The sequence below is a fragment of the Amphiura filiformis genome, chromosome 8 (assembly GCF_039555335.1).
Source record: "Amphiura filiformis chromosome 8, Afil_fr2py, whole genome shotgun sequence".
Taxonomy (NCBI): Eukaryota; Metazoa; Echinodermata; class Ophiuroidea; order Amphilepidida; family Amphiuridae; genus Amphiura; species Amphiura filiformis.
The window spans coordinates 27,515,167-27,533,881 of NC_092635.1; the positions used below are offsets into that span (position 1 = coordinate 27,515,167).

General features: G+C 37.0%; 1 protein-coding gene across 1 annotated transcript in view; it reads right to left on the minus strand.

Moving 5' to 3' along the window:
• LOC140158892 (cytosolic carboxypeptidase 1-like) overlaps nt 1–18,715 on the minus strand; it is an 87,591-nt gene that overhangs the window by 6,614 nt on the left and 62,262 nt on the right. Inside the window, exon 21 of the mRNA XM_072182159.1 lies at nt 11,451–11,593. Within this exon, the coding sequence (XP_072038260.1) occupies nt 11,451–11,593 (143 nt within the window). The remainder of the gene's footprint in view (nt 1–11,450; nt 11,594–18,715) is intronic.

Consider the following 18,715-nt stretch of genomic DNA (forward strand, 5'->3'; position numbering starts at 1 on the left):
ATTTTGCTCCACAACGCAGTTTTCCCCAATAAAAATCAGACATTCGTAAGCGAAGATATTGAGTTCGTAAGTTATGGTATTAGAAAATTGGAAATTGAGATATCGTGGGCAAAAAAAAAAAAAAAAAACCAGAACAGAACAATTTGGAGAACAATAATGAATTAACAATAATGAACAATAATGAATTAAAGAGTTGACAGGAGATTAGGAGTTAATGTTTTCTGCTGTTTCAGTGTATAGTTCTCATCGTTGATGGTTTGGTGGACTGTCATGTAACATAGATGTAAACCGTGATCCTAAAAATGCCTTTCACATTGACCAAAACTAATTACAAGACCTCTTCTACATTGAGGCTGGCTTTCCCTTTTAAAGGGAATTTTTATTAATTTTTCTGGAGGTTCATAGTCAATACAAGCTCCTTACAATATTATTTTTTTATGTGACCCAGAAAAAATTTCCATTCTACCTGCCACCCACACTTCATGCTCTTTACAAACCTCTGGTCTAGTCTTGCAAACCTCTTGAACTACTTAAATATACTGAATCTCTGCAAACCATGCCTTATGTAAGCCACAGGTCATTTTTTTAAAACAATTCTAGGAAATTTATTGTATATGGTCAGTTGCTTTCATCGGTCAATAGGAAGGGAAGCCGGAAGTGCTGATTTTTATCTTTTCAATTATCTACCAATTCTCTCATCTCCTTAATAATTATGGACATCATGTGTTTGCTTTTAGTTCCTCAAGGAGGTACATGTAGGGTTAAATGACACTATTAAGGGCTCAGCCCTGTCCTGTCACTCTCAATGGTATAGCCAGGATTTTTCCAGAGGGGCAAACCAACTTTTCAAGGGGAAAATTCAAAAATAGGCCTAACAAGAACTGTTTAAAAAAAAGACAACTTGTGTTGTAAGCATAGGGAAATGCGCTATTTTTTAGAGTAAAATGTGTGCACCAGTTTTTGAAAATGCACAAAATTTTTCTCCCTAAAAAGTTCAAATATATGCAATATTAAAATTTTTTTACTGTTTTTCTTCTATATTTTCTTGCAAATTTTTGCGACAGCCTATTTTCTATACTTTTTTAACATGGACTGCGTTGCAGATCATTATGGATTCTTTGATTTCAGTGAAAACATCAGGTTTTTTGGAGAATGAATACTTGAAAAATTGTTATTTTGGGCAAATCTTAAAATTTGCGGTTTGGACCTAAAATGTGCGATTGTACCCAACTACCCACTTGGCTACTTCACATTATCAGCGAAAAAAAGTTGGTGTTTAAAACTTTTTTCCACGCTAAAACCCTGACAATAAAAAACACCTATAAATTACAATTAAGTAAAGTAGGTAATTCACAAAGGGAGGTGATGAGATCATGTTGTGGATTTTGATGTGATACCTTTAAAAAACCTGCAAGAATCCCCTCAAGTATCCTGCCAATTTGACTTAAAATGATTCACACATCCTTGGATGGAAATGAAATGTTTCCTTTTTTTCTAAAGCTATGTGGAAGTGAAATGGGCAATTGGGCATTACAGGAGCAAAATGGACAAGATTTACAGCTGTGATTTCCCCTCAAATATAAGGTCATGAAGACCTTTTCTCCTTATAATGATTGGCCAAAAGTGTTAATTTCCCGAGCTGTTACATGATGTTGGTGCACATTTGAATTTGTGAACTTTAATACAGAAAGTGTGACAGGCACTCCAGATTCAGTCCAGGAACAGAGCAGAGCAGCCTAGTTACTAGTCTATTGTAGTAGACCATTTAAATTTATCATCCATCTAATCCCACCATGGAAAATCCACCAATCCTGTTCTGATCCAACAGCTACAGTATCTATCCATGAGAAAAAGGCAAGGCAGTCAATGTGGATGTGTTGTGTTTTATGCCTGTAATGGTATGAGTTGTTTAAAAAAGGAATGCAAAGCAGTCTACCTAGTTACATGTATGGTTGATGGATAAAGAAAATATTCAATTTGAGGTTTGAACCTGCTCCTGCCTAGATCAGTGGCATATAGCCAGGGCTTTTTCAGAAGGTGGGAACAAGGAGGTGGACAAATTCGACAAAAATTGTAAAAAAAAATGGGATAAAAAGTACAACAAAGGCATACAAATCTTAAATATCAGGGCAGCCAGCATGGGGGGGGCATGACGTTTCATGGGGGGGCTGCCCCTATAAAAGAATAGAAAGAAAGAATACAGAGAACTCAAGGAAAGAAAAGAAACACAGGAAAGAGGGTAAAAGAACAAGATGAACGATAGATCAAAGGAGAAAGAAGGGAGGAAGGAACTTCAAGAAAGAAAATAAGAGTATAGGGAGGGAGGAAGAAGAAATAATAATAATAATAAAGGAAATAAACCAACAACAAAATCTTAAGATGCAAAGACTCCTGAACAAGGTATGTTACACAAGCTACCAATTTTTTCCTCTCATTCTTTGCTCTGATATATGGTACAGCCATTCAACTCTTGAGGCAGTTTGTTTGAGCTCACTCCATGACAGGAAACGTCAGTAAACTTTTCCATCAACTGTCTTTCCTGAAATCATACACCCAGACAGACAGACAGACAGACAGACAGACAGACAGACAGAAAGAAAGAAAGACAGAAAGAAAGAAAGAAAGAAAGAAAGAAAGAAAGAAAGAAAGAAAGAAAGAAAGAAAGAAAGAAAGAAAGAAAGAAAGAAAGAAAGAAAGAAAGAAAGAGAAGAAAAATAAAAAAGGAAATAAACCAACAACCAAATCTTAAAAGATGGAAAGACTCGTGAACAAGGTATATTTCACAAGCTACCATTTTTTCCTCTCATTCTTTGCTCTGATATATGGTACAGCCATTCAACTCTTGAGGCAGTTTGTTTGAGCTCACTCCATGACAGGAAACGTCAGTAAACTTTTCCATCAACTGTCTTTCCTGAAATCATACCTTAGCACCTTTGACACTCTCTGGCAACTGTTTCCTGCTTGCTCTCTCTGTGTTTAAAGGAGAATATACGTTGGCAAGTTTTTATATCGTGTTATGTCCTTTCGGGGGGAAGAGTTGTTTCATATCTTATCTGCATGCTCTGTGTTTAAAGGAGAATGTTGGCAAGTTTTTATATCGTGTTATGTCCTTTCGGGGGGAGGGAAGAGTTGTTTCATATCTTATTTCTAGGAAGAAAGAGGGACTAGTGGCGTAGTCTGAGTCATCCTATTGGGGGCACCGACCATGATTGGGGGTAGGGGCACTGGGCCTGATAGAGGGGCACAAACCATTTTTCGGCAGTTTTCCTATGGGATTTTCTATCATTTCAAATCGATTGGAGTGGGCTTGTGCTCCTCGTCCCTTATGACGCTATGCCTTCGAGGGGTGGACTGACATGTATGTGGTTACCGTTATGTATCACTATTTTCTTCTCTGTTAAGGGAACAAACCAAAAGTTTGATGATGTCCTATAAACAAATATGCTTTTGTTGGAGGTAGGGTGTCAATAGTTAGATTAAGTTTGTAAAAAAAACTAACATATCATTTGAAAGAAAATAAAAATGTCTGCATTTGTAAATATCACCACTGAAATCTAATTTGCATTTCCATTGGGCCATTCCTGTTAAATTCCATACACCCCCTATGGAAGACATGACCTTAATCTTCCACACAGGGAGAGTGAAAATGGGGTTACCTGAAATCCATACACCCCCTATGGAAGACATGACCTTGATCTTCCACACAGGGAAAGTGAAAATGGGGTTACCTGAATGGGTGACTCCATTTAAAATCTACACATTAAGGTCATGTCTTCCGTAGGGGGTGTATGGATTTCAGGTGGAATAGCCCACGTAACTCTTCCCTCAAAAAATTCCAATGGGATTTAGAAATTATTTACTTGACATTAACAAGCATGTTTTGTTTGTTTTTTTAAATCAAAAAAGTTTGCGTGCCGTTGTATAATTACATAATTGGCTTCAACACTACACATCCCTTCTCATTTCCCCATCTAACAGCTAGATGTTGTCATCATCTTGTTGCATCTCAAACACTTCCTATTAGATCTTCCGATATACCCTTGAATGTTGTCACTATCTGAGTGCATCTCATACAATTCCTATTAAATCTTCCGATATACCCAAGAATGTTGTCACTATCTGACTGCATTTCAAACACTTCCTATCATATCTTCCGATACACCCTTGAACCGACAACCAAGGGGCAAGGAAGCAAGGAATATTGAGAAAGAGAGAGAGAGAGAGAGAACTCGTCAAACCGTAATAGTGGGGACATATGTGGTGCTTTTCACTGTATAAGTGGGGACATTTTTACAAAGTGGGGACTTTTGTTAGTCCCCATAATTACGTGTGCTGAGAGAAGTGAGAAAATGCTGTTTTAAAGAGTGGGGACTATAGGTAAGAGGTCCCCATGTATCTCGTCGTTTTACGTGCAGAGAGAGAGAGGGTGTAGGGTGTAGGGTATGGAGGTGAGAGAGAGGATTTTCACTCAGAAAGTGGGGACACAAAATAAAAATGTCCCAAGTTTGTCTGAGAGTATTTTGGTCTCTCAACTTAAGGAAGCATTATATTGGGGTGAGAGAGGGGGTATGTCAAATAGAAATAGGGGGCGCTCTATCGAGTAGTGGCATCAAAATAATGCTAGGACATAATTATAGTAAGCGCGTTCTGGGGACCTAATTTTTGGCCATGTCCCCACTCTTATGGTTTCGCGGGAGGGAAAGGAGATATTGAAAGAGACCAAATGAAACTAACGGATATGAGACAAAAGACTAAGAGAGGCATAGAGACAAAAAGACAGACAGAAAGAGATAGGGACAGAGTCAAAGCTAAATATATATCAACAGAGAGAGAGGGAATGAGACACTGAAAGAGAAGACCAACAGACAACTAAGAGAAATATAATGAGAGGAACAGAGATAAAGAGACAGACAGACAGGGACAGAGCCAGAGAAGGATAGAGTGACATATTGTGAGTGAAAATGAGGGAGAGAATAAAACTTATGGAGAGAAGGAGCTCTTGTCCAACCATAATTGTGGGGACATGTGAGGTGCTTTTTACTGCAGGGTTAGTGGGGACAATTTTACAAAGTGAGGACAGTGTTTTACAGAGTGGGGACTATTAGGTAGGGGTCCTTAGGTATCTCATTGTTTTATGTGCATAGAGAGGTTGCAGAGAGAGAGAGAGAGAGAGAGGCATGGTGATAGGAGTTTTAAAATAAAGTGGGGACAATCCAAAATGGCTGCAGAAAGTAGGTGAAAGGTACTAGTCCGCACTACATGTGAGAGTATTTGATCTCTCATCTTCTTAAGCATATATTGGGGTGAGAAATGTGTATGGCATATAGAAATAGGGGGCGCCCTATCGACTAGTGACATAAAACAATTCTAGGACCTATGGTTAGCGTGTTCTGGGGACCAAATTTTTGCAAAGTTTTTGGCCATGTCCCCACTATTACGGTTTGGCGAGGTAGGTGAAGAGAGACTGAGCTAGAGAGGAAGAGACACAGAGAGACAGACACATATTGAGAGAGAAAGAGAGGGAGGGAGTGTGATAGTGAAAGCAACATTTTTACAACATGATCACGCCCTATACATGTAGTTATGACATAATGATGATTGTTGGGGTAGCAGGATGTTCTTTATTGCCTAAAATGACAAAAGTGTATCATGTGTAAATGTCCTGATTTGTTGCAGTCACTACACAAGTCAAGTCAATCAAGTCATGTTACAGTAAACACGGTATAATATTTTGAAGCTTTATAGTTTTTGGCAAGGTTCTTCATTGGTCTGCCAATTTGGCGCTGTTTATAGCATAAACATGGAAGTGGGGTTTTGATTGGCTAATTAAATCAAGTCATCATGCACATTGGCAGCTTATTCGTTGATAAGGCTGCATAGTATCATGTGACCTAGTTCTTTGACACAATCATCAGGGGAAGTAGTCAAAGGACTTGCCAAATACTATAGATCATTTGGAACAGTGGCGTATATTTCTTTTTGACATTGGGGGGGATGGGGCTGGAATTTTTTTTTTGAAATATAGTGAATCCAGCACTTTTTGGCGACGGACTAAGTTTATTGAACAAATGCGCGCGAAGCACACAAACAATTTTACCATTTTGAAGCTAAACTGATGAAATATGGTGCAGAAGTGGGATAAATTTTAGGGCTAAAATGGCCAAATATAAGGTTAATTTGGTCAGAAACCCATATACAGGTCTCAACATTGGGGGAATGATTGTATGGACCATCCCCCTGGCAAAATATTGGGGGTACCCCCGGATCTACGCCTATGATTTGGAATTGCTACAATGAGGCACAAACATGGGTATGATGTGGCAACCTTACCTTACATGCATTTCTGGATCATTTGCTGGTCATTATACCTACATTCAGACTGGGGTTGGTTCCTATCCAGCAAACATGTGTTATAAACGTGTTATGGTTTTGGTCAAAACGTTTTAATAACATTTAAATACTGGGTTATACAAGGTCCTGGCCAAAACATTTGACTAACATTTAAATATTGGGTTATACAAGGTCCTGGAAACATTAAAAAAATTTTGTAAATGGCGGTCCCTGATATGGGTAGTGAACAACACATATAGTAAATATTCACGTGAAACATTTTTTTCTATTTTTGTGAAATACTTATCTTGTCAAAATGTTATCGCAAAAATTTTTAGGCAAACATTTGTGCAAACTATTTTGTCAACCCTTTAAATAACATTGTTTTTTAATGTTTTCAGGTACGAGAAATGCTTTTTGAAAACTGCCTAAAAAAGGAAAAAGCACAAAGGCTGTGCAATTTGAACAACAAAATAGCCTGAATTCAGGCAAAAGCCTGAAAATTCTCATGCCTGTGTTTTGAGAAACTTGAGATTTTATGTGTGTGCTGTGCTGTCTGCTAGCTCAGAGATTTCCGGTGTGTGGGGGTGTGTTTGTTTGGGCTTATTTGCCCGTGTTTACAAATGCACGTACCCCCACACACTGATTTCCTGCCATTGAGGCTTGCTAGTATGAATGAATCTTTATTTTCCATAATAAAAACAACAACAAAATACAATGAAATTCAATAATGTGGGACAAAATTAACATGGTTGGTCCATAAGCATGATAAGGACACACGCTAACAGCTTGAAATCAGGGGCATAGCCAGGGGGCGTCAGGGCCAAACTGCCCCCAGAAAATTGGGGGATGATAAAGAGTAAAGTTTATTTAAAATGACTAAAAATGGGACAAAGAATTGATAAATGGCGATGAAAATTTGGCTTTGCCCCCTCACACAAAAATCCTGGCTACACTACTGCTTAAAATCTCATCTGTGGGGGACAAAACATGGAGAGCATACATACAAGATACACAACCAAGGCCAATAAATTGAGACTAATGTATCAAATATAAACAGTCTCAGTCAAGAAGGCCCTTAAAAAGCACTACATGCTGGCATTAGTTAAAGGACGAAAAAATAAACAGCAAAGAAACCACTTCCCACAGGGGCATACCAGGGCAACTGAGCCAGACTGAGGGAGCGTTTCCAAATCGTCCGGCTGCTTAAATGACGTTACAGGGACAAATGCGTGTAAAGTGTGCGAAATTCACAATTTTAATGTTAAAATGGGCCAAAATGAGGAGAATTATGGCCTAAATCCGAATCAAAGGAAGATGCACATTAAAATTTTTGGTCAACTTGTCCTGTATTTTGTGACTGGGGAAGGGGGGAAGGAGGCAACTCTCCCTCCCCACTTTTACTTTATACACTTTTACTGTTAACCTAGTATGGGGATGAGACAGGAAATGATGAGTTCTTGTCCCTTGTATACTCAATGAAGTATCTGCACAGGCAAGTCTGTGCGCATTTTTTTCTCTGGTATACTTGCTTACACAATTTAGGATGATTCTCAGAAAATCAAAGTTATAAGGTATAGGACAGGCATACTTTGAGAACAAGGTTGCATATTAGAGATGCCAACATTTGGGTTTTCCAAATAGGGAGATAGGGGTGACAGACCTTCGAAGCAAGCATAGCGAGCGAGCACTTATGGATGGGGTACAGGGGCCGCCTTTGGGCCCCTGGTGGGGGTTGAGGAGTCAAGACTTCTGGATTTTAGCCTTTTTAGAGTATTTTGGCACAAAAAAGTAAGTATTTACAAACTCAACTTGGGACTGATGCTGGCTGTCCAGCAAAAAAAAATTAATACAAATAAAGTTTAAACAAATGATTTTTTTCATCATAAAAACCCCTGGAGCTTATACCCCAATCAGCTTGGGCTAGCTACAACCCTGAACAGAACTCATATTGGTATCGGTCATGTCGATTGGCAAACATAATTGGCAAAATATTTTGTTAACACTAAAATAACATAATGTTACATAATATGTTTTGTAGCAAGTTTTCAAAATGTTTTTAAATGTTATTAAAATGTCTGATATCTATTATGTACCCTTTATATAACCCGACATTTTGTTTTCTGTAAAACGTTCTGCCTTTGCTTGGATCGTAAGAGTAATACTGATTAAATTTATTACTTGATATCCAAATCCATATAAATATGGTACCCTTGTGAAAACTTGAGAACATTGACGTTGCAGCCAATCAAAAGCAAAATGATGTGGTTTTGTTGCCTTAGTATTTGATTTCATCTGTTGGGCTATTTCACCACAGTGAATTAAACACAGGATCAGTTTAATAAACCAATTTCAAAATAGAGCCATTGTATATTGATCTCCTTTTACAAGACTGAATATTAGCATGGTATAGGTTGCTTACCACAAAAGAAAACAAAAGGTTGAACCAATATACAGGTTATCAATCACGTCATAGACCCCTATACTTTCATACTTTTGCCTATGGGTATGTTATCAACACTGGGTCCATCATATTATTTGAAGCAAACAAAAAAATGCAACTAGCCCCTAGCAACGTCATTTCAAAAATCTTGGAATTCATATCAAACGAGACAAGACTGTTGAACTCCATATGACGTACACCTGATCATAACTTTTCTTAAATGCTTTTACATCATCACAACTTTTACAAAATCAGATCAAATGTTTTTGAAATTTATAAGTGTGTGTCATTCAGAATGTTGGAACTGGAAAAGAGTGGTTAACCTTGAATTGTGTGTTCTACTTGGTTCTTGATATCTTAAGGCTAGTCGGAGCCTTCACTAGATCATATTTTTCCACTTTGGGTAATTTTGCATAAACAATACAGTTTATTTCTGCAGAGTTATACATCTTTATAGGAAATGAGTCAAGAAAACCACATTTATATTTCAATGCAGTTACATGGGGTAAAAAACCCATTAAAATGAGCCTTCGGATCTCATGTATTGAACCCATGCCTTTTCCTAAGAGTGTGGGCTTTATTTTCTCAATATGAGCACAAACCCGGGGCACAAACACCACTCAATATGAGCACAAACACCGCTAGCTCATCAGGCATCGTCTAACTCGCCTTTTAAGAGAATCTAGACTAAATCATCTTGCCCTAGATCAAAACCACAGCATGAAATTGATCTGTATGCGATTGAAAGTAGAAATTTTCGCACCACATTAAGTCATGTTTTTCGCATTCTAAGCAACTACCAAGCAAAAATAATAACACATAAATATATTCCTCTTGCATACAGATCAATGCTAGGAAGCATTAAATCACAAATATAAAATCAATTGAAGTAGTTTAAATTGACAAAGCTCAAACAAAAGAATTAATCACATAAATTTCAACTTTTACAACACTTAGATCTTGCTCTTTGCACAACAAAATTATGTGCAAAGCTCTTCAATTGCACAAATTTCTGAACTAAGAACTCAAAAAAGGCTAAACTTCTATAGTAACTTCCCAAATACAACTGGAACAGTATCATGGGATTAAAACAAAGATATCCCCATTTTTTAAAACTGTTGTATACATCTTCAAAATTATATAACGATTAAATAAAAAATAAATAAAAGGAGTGCGACAATTTGCTTCTACAGTCAATGTACAGTGTAACTTCTTTCAAACACACCTCTTTTCAAGGATATCTGGGTTATCTGGATGAATAATCTTTAAAAGAAGGCAAGTTTGCAACAGTTTTATCCCTTTATTTCCATGCTTGAAAGCATGTTGAAAGCCATTTCTTCTTTGTTATCCGCAGCACTGTTTCTGAAGAAATTACTTCTTTCACCTGCTGCTTCCAGCTTTAAACCTTTAAAATGTTGCCACTCTTTCATGAAGTAAGCATCCCCTTCATTATGTGGCCAATTTCTAACTCATTTTGACACATTGTTTACAAACTCCCCAAACAGGTAAGTAGCAATGTATGTCACCAATAGGAGTGTACATGTGTAGGTCTATCTTTAGCTCTTTATTAACCATTTGATACTGATGTTGGGTGCAGATGAGCTTCAAAGTCTGACTTTAGAATCGGCTATTATAGTTGAAATCCATTGGAATATATGACTTTAATCTCACACACATGGGGTGTTGATTTTAAATGGAGTCACCCATTTAATCAGGTACCCCATTTGAAATTCACACTCCCTGTGTGGAAGATTAAGGTCATGTCTTGCATAGGGGGTGTATTTGTATTGTATTGTTTTGTATATAGAGCATCATAGCATGCATTTGCCCCAGGGCATTTGCTTGTACTATGCAAACTACTTAAGCAATTAACTCAAAGCTTGAATCAGATTGGTTTGGTGAAATGTAATAAAAATTGAGTTTTGAACCAAACATTCAAAATCAGTAATTAATCATTTCAAAATAACAAAGGTTTGTAAAAACAAAGAATATGCAAATAAGGCCTTAAAAAATTGTTTGATTGGCGTAACATAAAAAAAATTAGAGTAGGTCGGTCGGCAATTTAAAAACAAACATTTTAAGCGGTAAATTGTGTATGATAAAGGCCTTGGAACTTTTTTGTTTCTTTTTTTTTAAATTTTATTAATTTTTTTAATTGTTTTGCAAAACAAAAATAAGAAAAAAGTCATAATTTTTTTTTTTTTTTTTTTTTTTTTTTTTTTTTTATTGTTTGTCAAAACAAAAATAATAAAAAGTCTAGGATTGGGCCTACACCAATCAAACAATATTTTTTTAGGCCTAAGCTCATTAATATTCATAAATGGGCATATAACATGACTCAAACTATACAGCACAAGGGGTGATCATACTCTACCAGCCTACCAAGTTAGAAGTTTATTTATTCACATTTATTTCCTGTTTCATAATATTGTTTTTGTTTATATTCATTTGCATGTGTTTGTAGCGTAAGTCTATTGTAGTTTAAGTCTATTGTAATGCGCTTTGGTATTTTATGATAAGGCGCAATATAAATTGTTATATATATGTATATATGTATGTATGTATGTAAGTTCATTGGTTATTATGTGTAAGCTGCAGAATGGAGTAATGGAACTTCAGGCAAAATATGCAAATAAGCTCATTAATATTCATAAATAGGCAACCAATTTCAACTTACCTATCAGGTTCCTCGTCATACATGACATATGGATAGATGACACTACTTGCGCTCGGCTGTTGCGGTGGTCTCCACATTCGTAGCAAAGCTTCACAAAAATTCTGTCCCATTTCCTCCAACATCTGAGTTGTGATTTGATAACCCTACAAATAGAAAAAGTATACATCTATAGACAAATCTGATTCCATGCATTCCTACACCTCAATGGCAGCCATTGAAGTGGGCCATCCGAAATGTGAAATGATGCAGGCTTTGCGGGAATTTTAAACTGTGTTCCATCATGCATCACCCATGTGACAAAAGGATGATGAGAGTTTACAATAATAAGATTGATTTAAGCAGGGCTTTTCCACCAATTGGGCATGCAGTTACAACACCAGTTTGGTGCGGATGGCCCCCAGTAATGGCGGAATGAATTCTGACCATCACTTGTCTCGTCGGATTAGTGTAGACTGTAAAGATTCACCTGTGCTCCCTTGACATAACTGAAATTTTAGGCACAAACTAAAAGCGCCCTCCCGTAAAAATCCCACCCGCAAATAAGGGCATGGACCGTTAATTTTTATTGGGATTTTCAGAGGAGGGACCTCTCTTTTTGTACAATTGTACATGATATTTACCCCGAGGTAAAGGAGACCCTGTGCCCCATTAGGTGAGTCTTTACGGTATATATGAAATTCTATTTTCAATATACCGACCTAATAAGCGCTTATCAGTCATTTTCGTGGGCAGTTACTAAGACAACGAAATGACAAATTGGGAATTCAATACACGTAAACAATAAAAATACACAGTCAGGTGAAGTAAATATCATCATAATGAGTATACAGTGGGCGGCAGTGGATGGTGCTGCCTAGTACCGACTTAATTAACTCGATCAATAATCTTATGATTTTAGTGTTGCTGCCCACCACTTTAATATGTATTTTAATACTTTAGTGCATTCAAAATTCACTAGTTTAACCATTTAATGGTCAGTGAACTGTCATTTAATACTCTCATTTTTTGGAAAAGCCGCCCAGCACTCAAAACACTGCTGGGATACAACCCTGATCATAATCCTAAACTGGAAGGTTTAGATGGTCATTTTATTTAGACAAACGCAATTGAGTTGTACACACTAGGATCCACAACATGCTCATCTATCAGGGGCACCGTTCTTTAACCCCAATACATTTGTACATTTATTGAATGACCTTTGAAAATTTGGGTACAAAATCTCATACTCTGCAATTTAAGGTCAAATTTTGCACTATGATTGTTTAAATGAAGTTACTGAACTATGTCATTGGGATGAGGCTATTGTGGTCCATAGTGACATGTGCTTTCAAATGGGGGCCACTATAGACAGTAGCCACTTGAACTTCTCCATTGGAGAAACTTATTAGGTAAGGGGCACTAATTTAATAATGAGTTTGAATTTGGTGCCTATATCTATTTTGTCCACTTTACTAAAATTATCTCTTTTGTTTTAAATTACGATCGTTTGTGATATCTTACTTTTTTTAAATCTAGGTAATAGGACAAAAATGGTAACTACCCATTAACCCCTATTCACCTTGACCTATTTTTTTAATGTTACTTTTGTATGACATCACTAGAAGGCAGTGTCAACAATTTTTATTTTTTTGGGGGGGGGGGCCAAAATTTTGGTCCTGCTCCTAAGTGTGAAAAAACGCTGGATGGGGTGGGTGCAGGAGGGGGCATCCTGCATTTGAAATGCATACATTTTTATATGAAATGTACCTTACCTTATCATAATTTTACCCTAAAATTATGAATTTTACCTTATAATTATGACTTTTACCTTATAATTATGAATTTTACCGTATATTATTGGGGCCCATAGGTACTTGGGGCCCCTACCAAAATTATTAGGGGCTGCCTTCCCAGTTCCAGAGCCACTGCACCCATTTTTGTGAAAATTTTGAGTTCTGACCCAATTGCTGGAAATACTATCAGGCATTTCGGTATTCCCCATGATGTGAAGCATATATGGTAGCAACCCACTCAGCTAGCTCATCCTCTAACAGAAGTCTCACAGTGATCTCACACTAATAATAACAACTCAATTTTCACAATTTCCTGAGTGCATCAGATTGTGGTATATATATTGCTAAAAGCAATGAAATACAAAAGAAACTGAATCCTCATGTAAGGTCTATTTCAAAATTCCAACTAGGTCTTTAGGCAAACCCAATCTAATGGCACTATTTTATTAGACCAAGGTAAAAGTTAGCTATAATCGAAGTCATATATAAAGGAACCAGTCTGCGGCTGACGTCACCAGTCAATGAGATGTTTACGATGATTGAAATTTCTAAATGCAGCGATATAACAGCATGCCCTATGGTAAGTTTTTCACTTTCAACCTGTCTCAAAAGTTAGGTCTTGAGTAAAACTTTCTTTCCTGAAGGCACCATGTCAACAATGCCTAGAAAAGCTGCTTTTTGCCCTGTAAAAGTACCAACATCGTTGGCCATTTTCTGCGATTCAGTGTCAACTACTGTATAAGTGGTAATTTTCGCGTACAGTTATTTTCGCGATTTGGAGTGAGAGACACATTTTCGCGAATGTTATTTTCGCGATTGCCCAGTCCTTCCCTATACCTGTAATACATTATTGCATACATTGGCGAGGTGTTATTTTCGTGGTTGGAGCTCTAATCATGAAATTATGAAAATAAAACCCTCATGAAAATTACCACTTATATAGTATTGAAATTTTTTTGGGCCCAAAATTTTGGTCCTGCTCCGAGATGTGAAACGCTGAAGGGGTAGGTGCGGGTGGGGGTATCCTGCTTTTGAAATGCATACATTTTTATATGAATCATACCTTACATTTTGAATTATACCCTATAATTATGAATTTTACCTTATAATTATGAATTTTATCCCAAAATTATGAATTTTACCATATATTATTGGGTGCCCTAAGGTACTCGTTCCCCCACCAAAATTATTGGAGGGAGCTGCCCTCCCAGTTCCAGAGCCACTGCAATTTGAAACCATTTTTGTGAAAATGTGAATTTTGACCCAATTGCTGGAAATACTATCAGGCATTTCGGTATTCCCTATGATGTGAAGCATATATGGTAGCAACCCACTCAGCTAGCTCATCCTCTAAAAGAAGTCTCTCAGTGATTTCACACTAATAATAACAACTCAATTTTCACAATTTCCTGAGTGCATCAGATTGTGGTATATATATTGCTAAAAGCAATGAAATACAAAAGAAACTGAATCCTCATGTAAGGTCTATTTCAAAATTCCAACTAGGTCTTTAGGCAGACTCAATCTAATGGCACTATTTTATTAGACCAAGGTAAAAGTTAGCTATAATCGAAGTCATATAAAGGAATCGGTCTGCGTCTGACGTCACCAATCAATGAGATGTTTACGATTTTTATTGATGATTGAAATTTCTAAATGCAGCGATATAACAGCATGCCCTAGGTGAGTTTTTCACTTTCAAACCGTCTCAAAAGTTAGGTCTTAGTAAAACTTTCTTTCCTAAAGGCAAGGCACCATGTCAACAATGCCTAGAAAAGTTGCTTTTTACCCTGTAAAAGTACCAACATTGTCGGCCATTTTCTGCGATTCCTTTTCTCCGATGAAGGGCACAATGAATCAACCTTCCTTTTATACTTTAATCAAATAACCAAGTGGGGAGTTGATCGTCAGAAGCGAACTAGTTTCTTTACCTCTGGCTCTGAATATAGTCTAGCTGATATAGGACACCTTATTTGCACAAAATATACTCTATCATGTCATCTTCCACCCATGAACTATTGAATTGAGGTGCGAAACGCTGAAGGGGGTGGGTGCGGGGTATCCTTCCACCCATGTGGGTAATTTTTTGCTATTTTTGGTCAAAGTGCCCACACATTTTAATTTTGGTGTCTTTTTATCCCTTTGACTATGAACTGTGCTACTTTAATATCAACTGCCACTGTGCTTTGGACAGAACATATGTGGTAATCTTACTGGCTGGAACTAAAGATATGACATTTTTCACTTTTTTTTGGTTAACTAGGCCAGTCTTTGTAATGTGATCAAGGTAAACACTATCACACAACACTGCCGGCACATTGTCAGTCAGACAATGCTGTAAAATGTCAGCCAAGCTGAGGGATAACATATATACACACACCTGAATGTAAAACTAGTGCATAACCCAAAAACTTCCAAAAATACCTTGGGCAACACTGTCCTGATTTTGCTGTTATCATAAAGTGATGTAGGGACTTTCACCATGTCGAGGGTTTAGAACCAGAAAGCTGTAACTCACTTTGACCAGCTTTCACAAAATGAGTATAAAGTTGGCTCCTTGCTTTGGTCTTCAAAAATCAATATTGCCTCCACAATGTCTTTTGTTTTCTATTGAATTATGTCATGATCAATGGACTGTATCTTCTATGGTGCCCTGGCGACTTTATGCTCATTTTGTGGGAGCAAGTGATTGCGAGTTAAGGCTTTCTGGCTCTCAACCCTCGATGTTATGTCTAGCATCTAGCATATTGCATATCTTAGCATGCCGATAATTGATTTTGAACACTGTATTTAGCTGGATTGCACAGCTTACTGAGTTTAGCCCTAAAATCAGAATTCTTCCTGTATTCCTGATTCCTGTCCCGTCTTATCCGGTTCACCTTGCTGTGTTATATATAATTAAGACGACTAATTTGCGACTGACGTCATCAAAAAAAACAACTCGTGCACAGTTTGTTTGCAAATGTCGTGATGATGAGTTCCTGAATGTGGTGGTAAAACAGGGCACCTTGTGGTTAATTTTGCATCTTCAAATACACAAATGGTCTCAAAAGTTAGGCCTTCGCAGTTGGAAACATTCTGAAGGCACCATGTCAACAGTACCTAGAAATGTTTCTGCGATTCCTCTTTTTTCAATTGGCACCATGAATCAACCTTCCTTTGATACGTTATTAACCAATCCTTGGTCATAAGGAAATTGATTGACCGTGACGGCAAACGCAAACTATAGTCTTTTTACAAGCCGATGGCTATAAATCACTGCGCTTTCTTTCTTTGCGCTTTATTAAAATTTAGATAAATTGGCCATATCTCAGCCTATGGAAGACGGATAGGACCCATTATTGCTACAGTGATGCAACATTACTAGTAGGGGAGGTCTATGATAGTCTCGACCCCATAGGTCAAAGTTCAAGGTCAAAGGTCAAAGTCTACAAACAAGCTCCGATTGAGATGAGATGAAATTCACCAGGAGTAATACTTGTGACATCCTAAACACAAAACAAGTACAGTTGACCCATGACCCAGGGGTCACATTATAGAGGTCAAAGGTTAATTCACCGACATGGTTGGATTGGGTTCAAACTCGATAGTAATAACCATTGTGACACTCTAAACACAAAAAAATGAATTTAATGACATTTGTGCCCCATGGGTAAAGTTATAGGGGTCAAAGGTCAAATTTTAAAATTGGTCCGATCAAGCTCACATTCAACAGGAACGATTTTTACGACATTCTAAACATGTAAAAAATATTTATGATCCCAAAGGTCAAAGTTTAGAGGTCAAAGGTCAAATTTTAAAGTTGTTCAAAATTTGCCCATTAACGTTATTTCATGACCTGCGGCTTGTACTCAGATTCTGTTGACTCTAGTTAATTCTGTCTTTAATGATAGCTGCATTAAATTGTACTTTGTCTTGATATAAGTCATTTAAATTGCCTATTATAAATCCGGGCCTCGCTGTTCGCTCGCCCAAACTCAATTTCTAGTGAGCGATTTTCCACTAGCCATAGACACTAACATATCACTCGCTGCAAATCTCCAAAAATCAGCCATCGAATCAACCAATTCACTTTTTAATCGATTCTGCCCACTCCAATCGGAGAAAGTCACAAATTTAAGCGCGCTTTGAGCGGATTTCAACATAAATACCTTTCAAAGACAGAAGCTCTACTTGAATATACCCAAATTAATTTATTTGTGCAAATTCGACCACTCGCCTAGCATCATGCTAGTGAGTGATTAACCACTCACCTTTAAAATCCAGGCGGCAAAGCTGTAAATCCCTGTATTTATTTAGTTATATACAGCAAACTATAGCAATTTTATGAGTTTATATGTTTCAGAATTTGTGTAAATCCATCTTAAATGTCAAATGCAACTAGAGAGTGTTATGTAACATGAAAACACAATAATTGGGCCAACATAACAATCTACCCTTCTCAAATATAATATCTGGCAGTATTAAAGCCTCTCGTACAATTTGGACCAAAAATATAATTTAGTTATTCTGTACCAAATATAAAATATTATTAGTAACTAGGGGCAAACAACAGGTACACTGCCAACAGCAACAAGCATCTGCCAATAAGGCCAGCATTGACCATTCCTTCATAGGACAGAAAAACAAGAGACTATCACACAAAGCACCCTATCACACAAAGCACTAAGGCCTAAAACAAATTGTTTCATTGGCGACCTACCCTAAAATTAGGCCAGACCCTAACTTTTTTTTTTTATTTTTTTGCAAAAAAAAATAATAAAATTTAAAAAATAAATAAATAAATAAATTTAAAAAAAAAAGAAGAAAAAAAGTTCAAAAGCCTTTATCAAACGAAATTTACAGCTTAAAAAGTAAAAAAAACCAACCTACCTACCCTAAAAAAAATGTTATGTTACACCAATCAAATAATTTTTTTAGGCCTAATGTAGCTCAAGGAATTAATCTAAGATGAGACAAGATGCAATTTGTATTATTTTCTAAAGTTTCCCAATGATATGGCTTCTCTGACAATTGTATTTAGGGAGTTCCATAGGATTGGGCCTGTGGTTCTGCCTGCTTGATCAGTAAAACCATTTTAATTTCTTGTGTAAATTTGTATTTGTATTTCCTAGTATATCCTTGGTGGTAACTATTTACCAATAAATACCCATATGTCCCATCCGGTTAACAAATTACCAGCATATCAGGCACTTCTCAATGCAAAATTATGAAACATGATCTTCATCCGTGGCATTGTCTTTTTTAAAGACATTTCTTGTTATTTCTTGTTTGATTATAGATGAATCCAAATACACGCATTCCTACACCTGACTAGCAGCCTTTAGTTGGGTAGCCGTCGGCTACAATGCACTCAAAATGTGAAATGATTCGGCTTTGGCGGAAATTTTAAACTGCATTCCATCACCCGTTTTACACCTTCCGCGAAAACACAGGCAGACAAAAGAATAACACAATACAGTTCCCTTCGACAAAACACACAGCATGGTCTAT